At 42.6% G+C, this 20,752-nt stretch overlaps 1 protein-coding gene across 2 annotated transcripts in view; it reads right to left on the bottom strand.

Moving 5' to 3' along the window:
* The window catches only part of LOC106581831 (kalirin), a 292,220-nt gene that overhangs the window by 63,155 nt on the left and 208,313 nt on the right, over positions 1-20,752 (bottom strand). For both annotated transcript variants that reach the window (XM_014164228.3, XM_014164230.3), the window contains exon 34: positions 7,135-7,381. In XM_014164228.3, coding sequence (XP_014019703.1) covers positions 7,135-7,381 — 247 coding nt within the window. The remainder of the gene's footprint in view (positions 1-7,134; positions 7,382-20,752) is intronic.

Raw genomic sequence — 20,752 nt, forward strand, 5'->3', positions numbered from 1 at the left:
CCGCTCTGTCTGCCCCTTCTGCGGCGCTGTTGTTTTGGTTCGCCGGCTGGGATCCGATCCATTGTCCTGGGTGGTAGGCCAAACAGAGGATCCGCTTCGGGAAAGTCGTATTCCTGGTCGTAATGTTGGTGAGTTGACGTTGCTCTTATATCCAATAGTTCCTCCCGACTGTATGTAGTAAAACCTAAGATTACCTGGGTAACAATTTAAGAAATAACACATAAAAAAGCAAAATACTGCATAGTTTCCTAGGAACACGAAGCGAGGCGGCCATCTTTGTCTGAGCCGGAAGTAAAAACCAAGCCATGAGGTCGAAGGAACCGCCGGAGAGCTCCAAGACAAGATTGTGTCGAGGCACAGATCTGGGGAAGGGTGCCAAAATGTCTGCAGCATTGAAAGGTCCCCAAGAACACAGTGGCGGTAACCATGAAGGGAGGTAACCAAGAACCTGATGGTCACTGTGACAGAGCTCCAGCGTTCCTCTGTGGAGATGGGAGAACCTTCCAGAAGGACAACCATCTCTGCAGCACTCCACCAATCAGGCTTTTATGGTAGAGTAGCCAGATGGAATCCACTCCTCAGTAAAAGGCACATGACAGCCCACTTGGAGTTTGCCAAAAGGCCCCTAAAGACTCTCAGACCATGAGGAACAAGATTCTCTGGTCTGATGAAACCATGATTGAATGCTTTGGCCTGAATGCCAAGCGTCACGTCTGAAGGAAACCTGGCACCATCCCTATGGTGGTGGCAGCATCATGCCATGGAGATGTTTTTCTCCAGCAGGGACTGGGAGACTCGTCAGGATCGAGGGAAAGATGAACAGAGCAAAGTACAGAGAGATCCTTGAATAAAATCTGCTCCAGAGCGCTCAGGACTTCAGACAACGACACTAAGCACACAGCCAAGACAACGCAGGAGTGGATTTGGGACAAGTCTCAATGGCCTTGAGTGGCCCAGCCAGAGCCCGGACTCGAACCCGATCGAACATCTCTGGAGAAATCTGAAAATAGCAGTGCAGCGACGCTCCCCATCCAACCTGACAGAGGCTGAGAGGATCTGCAGAGAAACTCCCTAAATACAGGTGTGCCAAGCGCATAGCGTCATACCCAAGAGGACTCGAAGCTGTAATCCTTCTAAGCTGTAATCCTTTATTTTCAATAAATGGGCAACATTTTCTAAAAGCATGTTCTCACTTTGGGGTGGATATTGCTTACATCCGCTATGACAGGCTCATTGTCCACCCTCCCTCCCTCCCTCCCTCCCTCCCTCCCTCCCAGAAGCCTGGAAGGGATGAGAGAGCCAAGCCTATGGGTTCATAGCTTCAACCCTGCAGAGCGCACACACGCACCAGTTGATTAATGGACTGGTGAACGTATATCGTTTTCTCTTGCTTTGTGTGCTCTTTTCCATATTATGTCTATCTCTGATAAGCTACCCAGGAAAGGGCTAAAAATAGACCATATTAATATATGCAGCCTTAGAAATAAGGTTCATGAAATCAGATAACATTAATATATTAGCAATTTCTGAGACTCACTTTGATGATACAGTAGTAGCAATACAAGGATATAACATCTATAAAAGAGACAAAGGGAAAGTCAGTTGTACAAATGCTTATGGGGAAGGTGTTGCTGTGTATATATGTATATGTATGTATATGTATATGTATGTATATGTATATGTGTATATATATGTATATACAGAGCCATATCCCTGTAATGCCTATAGAAGATCTTATGTCAAGTGTTATTGAAGTGTTGTGGTTGCAGGTTCACTTGGCACATCTAAAGTCTTTTCGTTTGGGGTGTTGCTATAGGCCACCAAGTGCTAACAGTATCTAAATATGTGTGAAATGCTTGATAGTGTATGTGATGTAAACAGAGGTTTACTTTCTTGGGGACCTGAATATTGACTGGTTTTCATCAAGCTGTCCGCTCAAGAGGAAGCTTCTCACTGTAACCAGTGCCTGTAATCTGGTTCAGGTTATTAACCTACCAGGGTGTTTACAAACGACAGGAACAAGATCATCCACATTTATACTAATACTGTAGAACTTTGGATGCAGTGATCACAATATAGTGGCTACATCCAGGAAAGCCAAAGTTCCAAAAGCCGGGCCTAAAATAGTGTATAAGAGATCATACAAAAGATTTTGCTGTGACTCTTATGTGGATGATGTTAAAAGTATTTATTGGTCTGATGTGATTAATAAGGAGCATTCAGATGCAGCACCTGATGAATTTATGATTATTGATAAACATGCACCTGTTAAGAAACTGACTGTTATAACTGTTAAGGCTCCATTGATTGATGAGGATTTGAAAAACTGTATGGTTGAAAGAGATGGGGCAAAAGGAGTGGCTAATATGACTGGCTGACTTACTGCAAATTGAGAAATGATGTGACTAAACTCAACAAAAAGAACAAGAAACTGTATTATGAAGCTAAGATCAATGATATAAAGAATGATGGAAAATGACAGGCAGAAAAGACAAATTGAACTCCATCTTTCATCGAATCAGATGGCTTATTGATCACAAAACCATTTGATGTTGCCAATTATTTTAATGATTACTTCATTGGCAAAGTGGGCAAACTTAGGCAGGAAATGCCAACAACAAACAGCGAGCCATCGCATTCATGCATAAAAAAATGAAAAATGAAGTAAAAGCATTGCAAGTTTGAATTTTCTAAAGTCAGTGTGGGAGAGGTGGAATAATTATTGTTATCGATCAATAATGACAAACCTCCTGGCATTGACAACAGATGGAAAGCTACTGAGCATGATAGCTGGATCTATAGCCACTCCTATCTGTCATATCTTTAATCTGAGCCTAGAGAATAGTCTTTGTCCTCAGGCCTGGAGGGAAGCCAAAATCATTCCACTACCCAAGAGTGGTGAAGCAGCCTTTACTGGTTCTAACAGCAGACCTATCAGCTTGCTGCCTGCTCTTACTAAATTGTTGGAAAAAATGGTTAGGACATCTACTTTTTGCATGACACAAGTCATTTTTCCAACTATTGTTTACAGACAGATTATTTCACTTACAATTCACTGTATCACAATTCCAGTTAGTCAGAAGTTAACATACACTAAGTTCACTGTGCCTTTAAACAGCTTGGAAAATTCCAGAAAATGATGTCATGCTTTAGAAGCTTCTGATAGGCTAATTGACATCATTTGAGTCAATTGGAGGTGTACCTGTGGATGTATTTCAAGGCCTAGCTTCTAACTCAGTGCCTCTTTGCTTGACATTATGGGAAAATCAAAAGAAATCAGCCAAGACCTCAGAAAACAATTGTAGACCTCCACAAGTCTGGTTCATCCTTGGGAACAATTTCCAAACGCGAAAAGTGACCTTGTGAAGATGCTGGAGGAAACGGGTACAAAAGTATCTATATCCACAGTAAAACGAGTCCTATATTGACATAACCTGAAACGCCGCTTAACAATGAAGAAGCCACTGCTCCAACACCGCCATAAAAAAGCCAGACTATGGTTTGCAACTGCACATGGGGACAAAGATCGTACTTTTTGGAGAAATGTCCTCTGGTCTGATGAAACAAAAATAGAACTGTGTGGCAATAATGACCACCGTTATGTTTGGAGGAAAAAGGGGGATGCTTGCAAGCCGAAGAACACCATCCCAACCTTGAAGCACAGGGGTGGCAGCATCATGTTGTGGGGGTGCTTTGCTGCAGGAGGGACTGTTGCACTTCACACAATAAATGGCATCATGAGGATGGAAAATTGTGGATATATTGAAGCAACATCTCAAGACATCAGACAGGAAGTTAAAGCTTGGTTGCAAATAGGTCTACCAAATGGACAATGACCCCAAGCATACTTCCAAAATTGTGGAAAAATGGCTTAAGGACAACAAAGTCAAGGTATTGGAGTGGCCATCCAAGGCCCTGACCTCAATCCTATAGAACATTTGTGGGCAGAACTGAAAAAGCATGTGAGCGCAAGGAGACCTACAAACCTGACTCAGTTACACCAGCTCTGTCAGGAGGAATGGGCCAAAATTCACCCAACTTATTGTGGGAAGCTTGTGGAAGGCTACCCGAAACGTTTGACCCAAGTTAAACAATTTAAAGGCAATGCTACCAAATACTAATTGAGTGTATGTAAACTTGTGATGAAAGAAATAAAAGCAGAAATAAATCATTCGCTCTACTATTATTCTGGCATTTCACATTCTTAAAGTAAAGTGGTGATCTTAACTGACCTAAAACAGGGACTTTTTACTTGGTTTAAATGTCAGGAATTGTGAAAAACTGAGTTTAAATATATTTGTCTAAGGTATATGTACATTTCCGACTTCAACTGTATGTTTTATGGCTTTTCAACCTCTAATAGAACTCAATGGGTTTTCTTTAATGGAAGCTTCTCTATTGTCAAAAATGTAAAGTGTGGTGTACCGCAAGGAAGCTCTCTAGGCCCTCTACTCTTTTCTATTTTTACCAATGACCTGCCACTGGCATTAAACAAAGCATGTGTGTCCATGTATGCTGATGATTCAACCATATACGCATCAGCAACCACAGCTATAAGGTCACTGAAACCCTTAACAAAGAGTTGCAGTCTGTTTTGGAATGGGTGGCCAGTAATAATCTGGTCCTGAACATCTCTAAAACTAAGGGCATTGTACTTTTTACATATCCTTCCCTAAGTTCTAGACCTCAGCTGAATCTGGTAAGGAATGCTGTGGCTGTTGAACAAGTTGAGGAGACTAAATTACTTGGTGTTACCTTAGATTGTAAACGGTCATGGTCAATACATATAGATTCCATGGTTGTGAAGATGGGGAGAGGTATGTAATAAAGAGATGCTCTGCTTTTTTTGACACCACACTCCAAAAAGCAAGTCCTGCAGGCTCTAGTTTTGTCTTATCTTGATTATTGTCCAGTCGTGTGGTCGAGTGCTGCAAGGAAAGACCTAGTTAAGCTGCAGTTGACTTAGAACAGAGCGGCATGTCTTGCTTTTCATTGTAATCAGAGGGCTGATATACATACTATGCATGCCAGTCTCTCTTGGCTAAGAGTTGAGGAGAGACTGACTGCATCACTTCTTTTTATAAGAAACATTAATGTGTTGAATCTCATTGTTTGCAGTCTACTTACACACAGCTCTGACACGCATACCTACCCCACCAGACATGCCAACAGGGGTCTTTTCACAGTCCCCAAATCCAGGACAAATTCAAGAAAACGTACAGTATTATATAAAGCCATTATTGCATGGAACTCTGTTCCATCTCAAATTGCTCAAATGAACAGCAAACCTGGTTTCAAAAAACAGATAAAGCAACATCTCACGGCACAACGCCTCTCCCCTATTTGACCTAGATAGCGTGTGTGTATGTATTGATATGTAGGCTACGTGTGCCTATAAAAAATGTTTGATGTAGTTCTGTCCTTGAGCTGTTCTTGTCTATTAATGTTTTGTATTATGTCATGTTTCATGTCAACCCCAGGAAGAGTAGCTGCTGCTTTTGCAACAGCTAATGGGGATCCTAATAAAATACCAAATTACCAAAATGATGGGGTATTGTGTGCAGATGGGTTTGAAAATAAATATGTCTAATCCATTTTCAATTCAGGCTGTAACGCAACAAAATGTGGAAAATGTCAAGGGGCGTGAATAATCCCTGAAGGCACTGTACATGCAAAATTACTAACTTGGATGTAATGGATATGAAGAACCTAACAGTGCTCTGCAAACAGTATTATCTTAAGCATTGTGGTATCACTGTGCTACTCAATCAACCAACACTACCATAAACTCTATTCCAAAAATAATCCCTTTTCACAACTGTCCTTTTTCCCTGTAGTTCTAAGGAATCACAGGAAGCAAGGCTGTCCACAGCATCTCAGAATAGGAACAAGGGATGTTTTTAGGTCGAAAATCAGCAAAACAAAGGAAATTCGGGACAGGAGACAAAGGAATGTCCTATGGACAATAACAAGACGTTCGTCAGATACCCACTGAGGCGGCTGTTTCGGTCATTTCACACCGGCTCTGTTGCAAATGTTTAAAAAAAGCAGACTTAACTGGCATTAGCGCAACTTCTAGATCTTTAACTCTGCATTGTTGGAAAAGGACCAGCAAGTAAGCATTTCACTTACACCTGTTGTTTACGAAGCATAGAATTTTATAACTAGAAGAAATCCCTACGGCAACCACTGTGCTCCTTTGTTAAGTTGCTATGGACGGGCTGTGTTCGAAAGAGCATAATAGTGCTCATTGTTGGGCTAAATGTGACACACAGTGACCCCTATGTTCAACTCTATAAACTTCTGTGGTATGCTCTCTCTATTTAACTCTAAAGTTTCATTAGGACAATGGATACCTGTACGTAAATTAAAGTTACATGACAAGTGTCAAAACTACCACCTTTCAACACTACATCAAAATCGAATTACAATTCTATATACACAACATTAGACCACGCTAGAGAGAGCCTCCATGAAAGTTCTAACAACCACTTTTATGTTTGTCCTGGAAAGCAGGGAGGCATTAGCTACTAATCACAGTGTGAGCAGCATGTGGAGCTGAAAACTTATGGAGAGAAATGCCATCATTATACCGAAAACCTTTCTGAGTGATGTAAGTGGAGACGGATATTGTACCGAGGTAAAATGTCAAGTGCTCTTCAGAGGCAAAATGTTCCCCTAGCTGTCAAATAGCCAACTTGCCTCGAATCCTAGTGACAACCAACACCTCCCTCTACAGGACTAAGACATGTTGAGTTGTCTGGAAACAAAATGCTTCCAAGTTCTGAAAAATCCTGCAGTGCCTGTAGCAGGTGAAACAATGGTAAACATTTGCTGCGAGTATATTCATATCAAATCTTTCCACAGCTCTGACATTGAATGAGAGATACAAAGAAGTGACATTACCATGCTGCCAAATAAACGAAAGTAACACATTTTCTTTAAAACAAGGAGGACCAAGAAAATCGTAAGATTTCGTTCTATTGAACATGGCATCACATTAAATGCATTGTACTTTTACCAACAGTCCATTGGTCCTTCTTGTTTTTGTTGACCAAATATCATCATTCTATAAAAGATCTACTAGTATATTTGTCCTTCTTTATTCAACAGTAAAATGGTTGATGCCCTTACCTTTCCCTGTGGGGAAGAAGCACTCCATCTCCACGCTGCTGCGGGAGTGGGAGATACAGAGGGCCGAGCTGGGCACCAGGCCCTCCTGAGGGGGGCTACGGTCGGTGGTCCGCACCAGACACCAGCCGGGGCGGTCACTGGGCCTCTCCAGCAACTCCACCGTCTGACCCGTCTGGAGGCTGAGCTCGCTGGAACAACCTGCTGTGAAGTCCTGCAGCACCACCGTCAACTCACAGCCCCCGGAGAGCTGAGAGACAGAGCGAGAGAGAGAGAGAACAGTGAGTTATATAGTCTTTAAAACAAGGCGGGTCTTTCACACAAATAATACTATTGTCATGGCAGAGAAAAGGAAAGAGCTCACAGCTCAGGTTGTTTTTATGCATATGCCCATAGCACTCCATTAAACTAATATCTGAATACACTTCACTGTCATAACCACACAGGGCTTTTTACCATTTTTATTTAACTAGGCAAGTCAGTTAAGAACAAATTCTTATTTACAATGACGGTCTACCGGGGAACAGTGGGTTAACTGCCTTGTTCAGGGGCAGAACGACAGATTTTCCTTTGTCACCTTGTCAGCTCGGGGATTCGATCCAGCAACCTTTCGGTTACTGGCCCAACACTTTAACCACTAGGCTACCTGCTTGAACTACACTGGAACCTGAGCTGTAAGCTTTCCAGGGAATAGGGTAACAGGTGGGACAGCTTATGATAATCATTACAGATAATTATGAACGTGAATCGTGAATAATGATGAGTGAGAAAGTTAGATGCACAAAGATCATGGCCCCCAAAACAGCTAACCTCTCACCATTACCAATAACAGCATTTTTTGTGGGTATGATATTTAATCCTATAACATTCTAACTCATCATTATTCACAATTCATTAATGATTATCCGCAATCATGGTAGCATCCACTATAATGTAGTGTTCAGAAACATATATTCTATTCTTATTTACAATAAAAGTGACTCCAAAATGATACAATACATTATTTACCATTAATTTCTATTGGGCACAACATAGCAGAAACACAACCAAAACAAATTGAAAAGGCATCCAACAAATTTGTAGAGTCACAAGCTTGATGTAGTCATTTAATATTAGGAATATGGACCAAATACTACACCTTTGACAATATACACTATAAGTGAATTTGTCCAAATACTTATACCTTCAAGTAGGGGGACTAGATACATAAAGTGATTTCATTTCTATGATAAAACGGTAAAACAGATATGTATAATAATAACCTCAAATAAAAGGTGACATTCTGTACTGTCACCTCATAAAACAATTGATTTCAAATCCAAAATGCTGGAGAATAGCGCCAATTAAATATTTTAGCTTCTCTGTCCAAATAAATGTGTAGGAGAGTGTATCAGTTCAACACAGTTGACCTCATCATGAGCTCATTATCAGTATCCGAGATCAGCTTAGTTCCTAGAAAGAGAAGTCATGCCGTCATATTTAGCAGGTTAGCCGTGTGTGTCACAAATCTTGTTCTGGAGGCAGATCTGCAGAGTGATCACTAGCTGGCACAGCCACAAAGTCTTAAAATCAGACTTTAAATCTAACCCTAATGCCTAAACCAAAACCTTAAATTAAGACCAAAAAGCTAATTTTAGTTTTCAGAAATGTTTACAATATAGTCAATTTTGACTTTGCAGCTGGCACATCTAGTGGAAATCGCTCAGTTCAGCCTCCAAGGCAAGATTCAACCTGCTCATATTTACACCCACTAAATGACTCAACTGGATGGTATTATATGACTATGTTAGTGAAGTGTGGTAATAAACGGACACATATAGGCATAGTCGTCTGGTGATTATGGCTGAGTCTCAAAAATAGCGACCCAGTTTGACCGGGGCCCATAGAGCTCTGGGTCAAAAGTAGTGCACTATATAGGGAATAGGGTGCCATTTGGGACGCAAGCCTATGGGAACTCTACATGAGGAAACGGTTGTAGCACTATACCAGTTTGATCGACGAGAGTCATAAATGACTGCATGCTCCCAGTTATGAGGAAATCCCTAGTCCTCTATGATTATTAATGTTCTCTGGCTGAGGAAGATTATCTCTGGTTTCACAATCATCATCAAGCTAGCAGCCAATTGGAAGTCAGTAAATCTTCCACCTTGCACCTTGGGAAATGAAAATAGGATCAATCCTCAGGCTGTCACTTACAGTCAACTCAACACTTCCTCATCTGCTCAGACGCTCTACTCTGGTCCCATATTCATAGCACACAATGACTACATCAAACTTGTGGCTCGACAAACTTGTTGGATGCATATTCTGTTCGTTTCGGTTGTGTTTCAGATTATTTTGTGCCCAAAAGAAATGAATGGAAAAGTGTTATTTTGAAGTCACTTTTAATGGAAATAAGAATAGATTCTAGACTCTTCTAAAATAATGTGGATACTACCATTTTAAGGATAATCCTGAATGAATCGTGAATAATGATGAATGAGAAAGATAGACGGACCAAATACTAAACTTTTTAGTACTTTAATATCCAAGTGAATTTGTCCCAATACTTTTGGTGGTGGTGGGGGGGGGGGGCTGAGGGGACTGGGCTATGTACAAAAAGTGCTGTAATTTCTAAACGGTTCACCTGATATGGATGAAAATACCTTCAAACTACAGCTGACAGTCTACACTCGTATCATTTCAAATTCAAAGTGCTCAAGTACAGAGCCAAAACAACAAATGTGTAACTGTCCCAATACTTTCGGAACTCACTGTATATCAAGACAGACCACCCACAGCTTTCTGGAAGCATCATCAGGCTATGCATCACTCGCTAAATTGTCCCCTCCCTCCATTTCCATATTCCCATTTCTGACCACTGAGGATCACTGAGCCGAAACATGTGCTTCATTAAAGAGCTCACTATTATTAGAATTGTCACTGTAAGCCCCAGTTAAGTTACATGGACATGGCAAACAAAGACTGTTTTCAAGGGCAAAACGCTTAGTCTATTACATTGTCTATAACAACAACAATAAAAAATATTGCCATGCTCAATGGAAATTCTTTATTGAAACAGGGTTTTAGTCCAGGAATAGGCTTAATTTGTGTCCGGGAAACGGGCCCACAGAGTTCAATGGTATATCTGCCTGACTGCAGAATCTAATACACACCTCTCAGCTCAACAGGCTGACTAATATGCCCACAGAATTGATAAGAGGCATGAGTCATGTCCGAACGCTACCAACATAACAGCTCACACCCAGTGCATAATAGGGCAGAGTTCACAGAGTCAACAGAAAGCTCTGGGTTAAAGTTGACCATAGGTAGAGATCTAGGATCAGTTTCAAACCTTAACCATTAGTTGGGAAATGCAAAACTGACCCAGGATCAACATCTAGGGGCAACTTCACCCTACTCCCCAGGGACCTACTACATTTGTTTATGGGTCTCATATATATATATATAGAATCCCTATTAATTTAATATGATCTCTGTCGGCCCAGTAAAGATTTGCCGTGGACCTTCGATCATGTATTACATTTTAACGTGGCATAAACACAACCAGTCTTGATGTTTTCATCTGATTGTCAAACAATCACTTCAAAAAGCGCTCCTGTTGGCTACCCGCACATGTTTGTCCACTCACAAAATAATTACAGCATTCAAACAGTGCACTGTGCACCCGCAATTTGATGAATGGAAAGAGACATCGGTTACAAAAACCTAAACTTGTAAAGACATTTAGCCACTACTCATTAGGCCCACTGCTGTACGCGCGCATCTTGTTCTCGGCCACTTATATCCGACTTGGCAAAATGTTTGTGTTCTCGTCGAACCAGAATGCAATTTGGAGTGTCAAGTCAATTCGTTCATTTTCATGCAGCTGACCTGTAGCAGGCTAATGTTAAACAATGGTGCAATTGCCTATAGTTTTCTTTGCATTTTGTTTTAATTACTGTGATAGGCTCACGTTTTACTGGGACGCTGTACCGGACCGGCTTACTTTACCCCTGCTCCATCGGCCCTGAGAGCAGAGGTAACTCTGCGAGGTGCACGCTTGACCATCTGGTCAGAGGTAACTCTGCAAAGTACATGGTTGGCCATCTGGTCAGAGGTAACTTTGCAACGTACATGGTTGGCCATCTGGTCAGAGGTAACTCTGAGGTAACTCCTGGATAGCCATCTGGTCAGAGGTAACTCTGCAACGTACATGGTTGGCCATCTGGTCAGAGGTAACTCTGCGAGGTGCATGGTTGGTCCTCTGGTCCCAGCTGTAAAATCCATGAGTGCAAGTGGGGCTCAGACAACCTGGGCCTCTCCTCTTCCTGTCTACCTGCTTTCACTTAATACTCCAGCATGATGTCATGTATGTTTACTCTCAACAGGCAGGCAGGCCATGCAGGCCACAGCACCACCTCAGTGTCTGTCCTTACAGGATCCAGCCTGAAGTTTCCCCTGGGTACAGATCTAGGATCAGCTTCCTCTCCCCCAATCCTAACCTTAACCATTAGTGGGGGAAATACAAAATGACCCAAGATCAGTGTTTCACAACATGTGAATAATGCCTATAAGATTCTCTCAACATATTTTATAGGAGACAGCTAGCTGCAGGATCTGTGTTTCACCCTCTCTCCTAAATCAAACAACAACCTCCCTGTGTTCCAAAGCCAACGGAACATCAGTGAACTGACCTCTCATTAAGTGGTGTCTTACATTGAAACTGTACCCAAAGGAGTTAATTTTACAAAAACAAAACAGCCTGCAGAAGAATCCCTTGTTACTATAGTGATAAATACTTGTTCGTTAATACATCCCATAATTGTCTTGTGGTGGGCTTTGTACCATCAGTTGGTTTTATACTGGCAAGCAGCACAACAGACCTCAACATGATTAATTCTGTCCAATTAGTAGAATAACAACTGCCAGTAACTCAGCCTAATTATCGTCGTGACCATAATAAAATATGATTGGACCTGGACAGTTAAGGGGGATCACAGTATGCATACATAGAAGGACACAAGGCCAGATTCATGTGAAATACATTGAGTGAGACTGTTCATGGCCATTGTAAAAGAGACTATATAAAAACAAAAATTTCATGATTGCATACAACAATAAGATCCCTTAATAAGATCCCTCTCCTGCAAAGCCACATGGAAAAATAGCGACGTGTTATGAGCCAGGGATAACACACTGCGGTAGAATCGTGTGGGTGTCAGTGACGAATCTTCCAAAACAATAAGGGTGTGCCCTCTGTTTTCAACAGTCACAAAACACAAGGTCTGAGTCCCACATGGCACCATATTCCCTATTTCATGCACTACTTTTGACCAGGGCTCATACAGCGCTGGTCAAAAGTAGTGCACTACAGAGGGAATTAGGGTGCCATTTGAGACGGGCCCAAGGGGTAGGGGTTAAAGCATTATATTTAAACTCCACTTCATTTTATGGCAAATAAAACCAACTTTTGTTTGAGACATTAGCCCATTTGGAAAAGCCCAAAACATTGAGACCCAAGTCAAAAGCATAAATACAGGACTCTTCAAATGTTCACTCCATCTCCATAAATAACCCACTGAGGACAACATTTGGCTCAGTGTGTTGAGATGAAGAGGGAGACAGCGAGGGAGACAGCGAGGGAGTGAGTGAGGGAGAACCCAGTCTGGGTCTAAATAGCGTGGATGTCAGAGCCATGCCGACTAAGAGGAACAGGAAATTGTAAAGTGTCTGAGTTACCAGGGCTGTGGCGGAACCCATCCGAGACTAACGTTTCGTCATCAAAGGGCCTTTATATTAAAAGGAGCTGCAACATTTTGAATTATGTCACCTAGTCATAGGCGTTTGGGTGAAGACAGAGGAGAAACAGATAAATAATTATAACCCACCAAATGATCACAGCAATGCGAGTGATGTCCATTTGTCATTTGTTAATTAGCTGAATGAAAGATAAACACTCCGCAAGTCAAACTGTGATAATCAACTACTGTGCCAGGGAGTATTCTGCAATATTGTTCAAAGGGAGGTCATTGCAAGCCAAGCAACTTCTCTATAGTATGATAAGAATCAGTGCAAACATTCACAATTAATAATCATAACAGCAATGCTCAACATTTCCATGTGCAACGTTTTGACAATGAGAACTAAAAGTTAAGTAAATCAAGGTCTTCTGAATGCAAATAGCACCCTATTTCCTAAGGGAACTGGTTAAAAGAAGTGCACTGAATAGGGTGTCATTTGGGACATGGATGGAGGCTTTACGGTACAATGGAGCTGACATGACATGAGCCCTCTGTCCCCCAGCACAGTTTTGTCCATGAAATGTCAGCAGCTGTTAGGTCTAAGCTGCAGCAAGCAGCAGATGTGGCCAGCGTCGTCTCATCTATGTATTGTCCCAAATGGCACCCTATTCCCTATATAGTGCACTACTTTTGACCAGAGCCCCTCTGTGTAGGGAATAGGATGCCATTTGGGACGCAGACCTCACCTCCCCTCGACACCATCTGCACGGTATCAGGTCTCAGGTCACCGCGACAAGGGGGGGAGACAGGGCCCGTTGCTAAGAGATCTCCAGGCCAGCCAGAGATGTGGTCAAGCCTCTCAGAAGGTACACACGTCAAATAATGCTCAGTCAGGGTCGTATTCATTAGGACACACCACCACAAAACGTTTTGCAACGGAAGGGTTTTGTATTGGACAAGTTCAGGTAGTCCTTCCCTATTCCATTTTCTTCCATTTGTTGCCTCATGAATACAACCCTGGTTAGGATGGCCACCAGCCATAGTCTTTGTGATGGAGATTGCTTTTCCTTGTGGGTGTTTTGATTAATTGTTATTATGATTCAGAAGCAAGGCTAGGAGTCCATGAAGAACAAATGTAACACATAAGCCTACAAATTGTGTACAATTGACAGACTTTTAACTGAATTGGAACTTCAGACAATTAGAGTAGAGGGGGGGGGGGGGGGGGGGGGTCAAGGCTTTTTTAGTAGCGTTGAGTAGGGCTGTGACAGTCATGGAATTGTGGATGACGCGGTCTCCATAATAACGGTTAGAATAGCAAAAATAAATTAAAAAATCTCCTCTCCTCACTGTATGTGCTGCCGTAGAAATAAAATAGAATAGAACGGGCATCCCCATTTAAGTCAATGACGGCATAATGGGTGGACTGGCGGCCATTGCGAGTGAACCCATAGGATCAAAGCAGAAAGTAAAATATGTGGTGTGATTTGTTGATTCAACAAGAGATTATTTTGAGGAGATGGGGAAACTCCATTGGAATCTTATTAACGCCCATTGTGTACGTTGCCCATGAGTAATCAATGGGCCGCCTGGTGCATTCTGGGAAGTTATAAAAATACTGTCAAATCACCCAGTTTACTGTTCCCAAGTATTCCCACAAAATATAGACATTTGTGAAGGTATGTCAAGGTATGAAATTATTGTTATTTTCAAATACAATCTCTTTTTGGGCTTAGTTGTTCTGGTCCCCCGACCATCCACTCTGACAAAAATCAGCATGCGGTGGGGCTTCCCGAGTGGCGCAGCGGTCTAAGGCACTGCATCGCATTGCTAGAGGCGCCACTACAGATCCTGGTTCGATCCCGGGCTGTGTCGCAGCCGGCTGCGACCGGGAGACCCATGAGGGGGCGCACAATTGGCCCAGCGTCATCCGAGTTAGGGGAGGGTTTGACCGGCCGGGATGTCCTTGTCCTATTGCGCTCTAGCGACTCCTGTAGTGGGCCGGGCGCATGCATGCTGACATGGTCGCCAGTTGGACGGTGTTTCCTCCGACACATTGGTACGGCTGGCTTCCGGGTTAAGCGAGCAGTGTGTCAAGAAGCAGTGCGGCTTGGCAGGGTCGTGTTTTTCGCCTCTCCCGAGTCCGTACGGAAGTTGCAGCGATGGGACAAGACTGTAACTACCAATTTGATATCACAAAATTGGGGCGAAAAATGGGGTAAAAAAATACAATAAATAAATAAAACAACGGCCTGCGGCTGAATCTAGATGCCTATCCCTGTTTTACAGTCAATTTTTGCTCAGTAAACTTGAGGGCCAAATAAAATCACTCGCGGGCCATAGTATGACTTAATTTTGAATGCCAGCCGAGCATTCCTTGTGTTTCAGTCATAAAGACATACCCGTCTGCTGCATACTCATCTCAACACTGCCTCAATACTCATTCTCTTAGTCATACTATATGAACACAGACCTGGGTTAAAATGCTATTTGAAATCTGAAGCATTTGCTTTAGCCTGACTGGAGTGCCAGGTGTGCAGGGTTTACACTTGGGACTTTTCGATCGGTTCCATTGCAACAGGCAAGCTTAATCAAGCACAGATACAGTATTTCAAATTCTTTTATTAAGTATTTGAACCCAGGCCTGCGCATACACTCAGTAAAACAGTAGACAAGACAAGCCACTATAGTGTTAACCTTCTGCAACCATGTCTTTAGCCAGAGCCAAACATATCCTATAATTCAACATTTTGATCAGTTTCTAGAATTTAACTTTTCCTGACCAAGATGGATGTTTTTTTTTTTGTCATGTTGCTAGGCTGCCAATATCCATAATTCTATGTTCAGAACTGCACAGTGAGTCAGTAAGTACGGTCTCATTGAGGCAATTTTAATAGCCTACTTCCTTTGTCGACTGGCCCAGCCAGCCCTCACAGTTTAACCCTTAATCTGCTCTACTACTGGGACATGAGGGAGGGAACTCCCTTTCAACACGGCAATGTGCTTCTTCTCAGTGCTCCGGCATAACATTACAGCCATCTGACATTAACACATTTCATGTGACTCCAATATGATTCCCATGAATGATATGCCTATGTGGCGAGATATACATTTTCTCTATCATGGTGAATATGTGGAGAAGCTATACATACCAGTAATGCACAGTTTGGACTCTCGTGTGATTCAGACAGTAGAATTACAATCTTAAAGATCAAGATCAAGCTAAACATGAAATCAATAGATTCAACTAATTCATTTGGTATGATTTAAAATTGCACAGCAGACAAGTGCCTGACAACATCTGGCAGGACTCCTTTGAAAATGACAAACGACCCGTAGCCTACACAAAACCTTCTCTAAACGTCAAAGGTCTTTAAAAGATCCAAGGTACTTTGGTAGAGAAGCTAGGGTCTATTACTTACGCGACTGCTCTCCTTGAAAAGTTTAAAGCTCATCCACTTTGGCATGGTGTCTCTTTCTCTGCTCTCACTCTCACTGCGCTGCTGTGAGTTAAGCTCAGTTCAAGTAGCTCTGCCTTCTGATTGGTTGAGCCAGGCAGGCAGGCTGTACAGTAGTGTTTGTTATTATGACCCGTCTCTACTACTCATAGTAAGCCTGTGGAACACTGGATACCCCAAGCTGCTGTGATGATCTACACTCTGACAGTGTGTGTATTAGGGAATGTGTGTGTGTGTTTGCTTGCTTGCTTGAGGGAAGGAGGGAGGGAGGGTGTGGCACCGCTAAGCCCAACTTGGCCCAAAGCTGACACTTGCCTTCAGATGGAGGGAGAGAGAGAGAGAGAGACAGAAAAGTAGAGAGAAAGAAAAAGAGAAAGCGCGAGAGAAGGAAAGCTGGAGAGCGAGAGCGCGTGAGTGAGGGAAAGAGAACGTTACAATAGAGAGAGAACCCTCCTCTCCCATCGGAGGAGCATGAGGCGTCTTATGACTTATGGATGCAGCGGTGGCGATGGGAGAATAACTTCATTATATGGTGAGACAAGGGTGGAGGAGTCAACTTTTATTAATGGAGAGAGGCACACAGCCTTGCCTTAGTGAATGAGCAGAGCACAGCAACATCCATGAGACGTGCAGCATGAGGGACAGAGGCCTAAATACCCTTGTGAACTATGGGTCGTATTCATAAGTGCATACCGTAGTAAAATGTTTTGCAATGGAAAACAAAAAAACAGCCTTTCCTATTGGACAAGTTCAGGTAATCCCTCCCAGTTTCGGCCCATTTGCTTCCATTTTGTTCCTAGTGAATACGCCCGCCTCTGTTGTACACCCAAAATAGTTATATTTTAGAAAACTGTTTTCATCATGTATCAATCTACAAGCCAAGAATTTACAAAAAAGTGTTGTTGTTGGACTTAATACTCTATAATACTCCATGGAGCCATGGGTTGGGTGGATCTACAGGGGAAAGTAGACACCGCTGAAAAATACAAGTTGGAGACAGACGGCAGCAAGACAAGCCCAGGATGCAGCCTAGGCGCGCGTCCCAAATATCAGCCTATTCCCTATGTACTGTGCTACTTTTGACCAGGGCCCATAGGGAATCCCATAGGGCTCTGTACAAAAGTAGTGCACTATAGGGAATAGGGTGCCATTTGGATTGCAGACGAGCTCTTCTAGTTCCATGCAGGATGAAAACAAATCCTCCCTCAGTGGAAGCCACAGCCACTGGGCCATAGCAGTGGGTGCGAGACAGGAGTCTGCATGTGTCTGTGCAGAGTGGCAAACTTTCAGCTTGGATCAGACAAACGCATCGGAAGGGCTTGGAAAGACCTCAAAACCAAGTCTGTGGAAGAATTGACATGGCTCGGCTTGTGATATAACAGAGAGAAAAAAGAAAAAAAATCATGACAGTCGGTCAGTGATACTTAGCCGCTCAAATTAGTTCAGGTTTGGCGCTATGAACTGTGATTTGTACTATCCAGCCTTCCCCTACCTATTCATAACAGCATAAGCAACATCAAAATATAGCTTATCGGACTTGCAATAAACTATAAGGGAGCTCCAGCACTGAGCCTTCCAAGAAGAAAGCCTTCCAAGAAGAGCAACAAGACAACACTCCCACCTCAAGACTGAATGAAATAATATTGTTCTTTAGTTGAGACAACCTCCAAGAGAATGAATGCAGTCCTAACTGCCAGGAAGAGCTGCAAACAGGAGAGTAGAAATTGTGTTGTGTTCCAGAGATAAAAACAAGGCAAGAGTTTATGGAAAAACACACGAGAAGAAGCCCAGAAAGGACATACACAAACTAACAAACACAAGGCTGTTCCATAAACTTCCCTCACATCAAGCCCATTCATCACCAGCCCAACTAGGCCATGTCACACCATTCTAGAGCCCTGTCTGTCTGTTGTGTGTGGCAGAGTGACATTTAGCACTGGGGCAAAGCATGGCATGTGGGTGGACTGTGTGAAAAGGCCATAGGGCGTCACAAAAGCCTGGTCAGGCCTCCCTCTCTGGCTGCATCCCAAATGGCAACATATTCCCTATTTAGTGCGATACTTTTGACCAGGGACCATGGGGAGGGTCAAAGCGAGATCTTCCATCCAAAAAATCAGATAACAAACAGGCACGACCAGAGACAGCTTCACAACAGAACGCCCATCAGGGGTATGTTCAACAGAGTACAATGTTGTGGAACGTTCAGATAGAAATATGAGGTAGAACAACCATGTCTTTTTGATATGTAGAATAAGGAATCATGTCAGCCCTATTTATTTTTATTTCTATCTGGAACATTTGACTACTGAACTTGGCCCAGCTTAACTCCCACACTAGCCAGCAGATCCAACACCTTACGCTTGCTTTCAGCTGCACTACAGGGTCAGACAGACTGTTTAAATTAAGACAGAGGAGCTGGCGTGAGATATGGCTCGGAAAACTCGCCTCAATCGAGGGAGTAGAAATGCGTTGTACTCCAAATTGTCCCATTATCCCAACTGTTACACTGAGAAGATTGAATGACAGGCACTGAAAAAGCAGTCGTTCAATCTTCTCTGGGTAACAGTCGGTAGTGATGAGGAAAATAAGCTTCCTGAGGCATTGAGGTTTTCCAGTCAATTGTGTCAAAAATAGGTACATTACTCAAAGCTTTGATCAACACAGCATACACTAGTGGCAGCTGCTGGTCAAAATAATTTAGAACAGCCAAATTATTATAGATAGACTTTTTGTCTTCTACCGAACCAAATCAGGTGGATGTTGGACGAAACGAAGCTTCGGACGTCATTGATCACGTGCTTCTGATAAAGTGATACAGGCATCGGCACACTGCTTCGAAGTAGTGATTTCGACTCATGCCTTGAAGCTCCAGTATCAAACATAACATCACTAACAGTTGGGATAATGGGACAGAGTACAACACATTTCCCATCCCTGGATTGATGTATATTTTCCAAGCCATATCTCGCAAATGGCCTGTCCGACCCTGTAGTGCTGCTGTAAGCAAGCGGAAGGTGTCGGATTCGCTGGCTTCTCCCACACCAACAGTACAGTGTCTTCTAACTCAAGAGACACCATTTAGCTGCAAAATAGTTTGAAATGAGCCTTACTTTGATTTCATATGGTCCTTCATATGCTGAGTGAGGGCACATGCCCGCACAAAACCTTAACACACTTTTCATAGTTTCACATGATTGTTGTCTAACCTACTAGCATCTACATGAGGAGTCTAATCTCCAATGCCAGCACACAACCCCTGCTGCGAACATAAGAGAGGCCAGGGAAACCCTGTTTGTCAATCACCTCTCCATCATGTGACCTACAGGGGGCAGAGCTAGCTAGGGAGGAGTCAATTGGCCAGACTGACCACATTGCAAATGTGTGCCAGCTGTCATGATGCTATGATAAGTGTTTAACATATCAGCTAACTGCGTCATATGATTTAGCAATTGTATTCCCGACTGTGCAGTCGAAGACGCGGCACCCCACCTTTGGTTTATGTAATGCAATGTCTGCAATGCACAGTGCCTTCAGAAAGTATTCAAACCCCTTGACTTATAACACATTTTGTTGTGTTATAGCCTGAATTCAGAATTCTACACACAATACCCCATGAAAAAGTGAAAATATGTTTTGACATTTTTGCAAATGTACTGAAAATGAAATACATTTGTATTCACACCCCTGAGTCAATCATTTGTAGAAACACTTATGGCAGCGATTACAGCTGTTAGTCTTACTGGGTACGTCTCTATGAGCTTTCCACACCGGGACTGTGCAACATTTGCCAATTATTATTTTCAAAATAATTGATTGTCAAATTGATTGTTGATCATTGCTAGACAACCATTTACAGGTCTTGAAAATGTAAGTCAAAACTTTAACTCGGCCATTCAGGAAAATTCACTGTCTTCTTGGTAAGCAACTCCAGTGTAGATGTGGCCTTGTGTTTTAGGTTATTGTCCTGAAGGTGAATTAATCTCCAAGTGTCTGGTGGAAAGCAGACTAAGGCAGGTTTTCCTCTAGGATTTTGCCTGTGCTTAGCTCCATTCCATTTATTTTTTATCCTGGAAAAACTCCCCAGTTCTTAACGATTACAAGCATACCCATGACATGATGCAGCCACCACTATGCTTGAATATATGGAGAGTGGTACTCAGTAATGTGTAATATTGGATTTTCCCCAAACATAACAATATGTATTCAGGACAAAAAGTGAATTGCTTTGCCACATTTTTTGCAGTCCTACTTTAGTGCCTTGTTGCAAACAGGATGCATGTTTTGGAATATTTGTATTCTGTACATGCTTCCTTTTCACTCTGTGGATTAGGTTAGTATTGTGGAGTAACTACAATGGTGTTGATCCATCCTCAGTTTTTTCCTATCACAGCCATTACACTCTGTAACTGTTTTAAAGTCACCACTGGCCTCATGGTGAAA

The sequence above is a fragment of the Salmo salar genome, chromosome 21 (assembly GCF_965601325.2).
Source record: "Salmo salar chromosome 21, fSalSal1, whole genome shotgun sequence".
NCBI classification, from domain to species: Eukaryota; Metazoa; Chordata; class Actinopteri; order Salmoniformes; family Salmonidae; genus Salmo; species Salmo salar.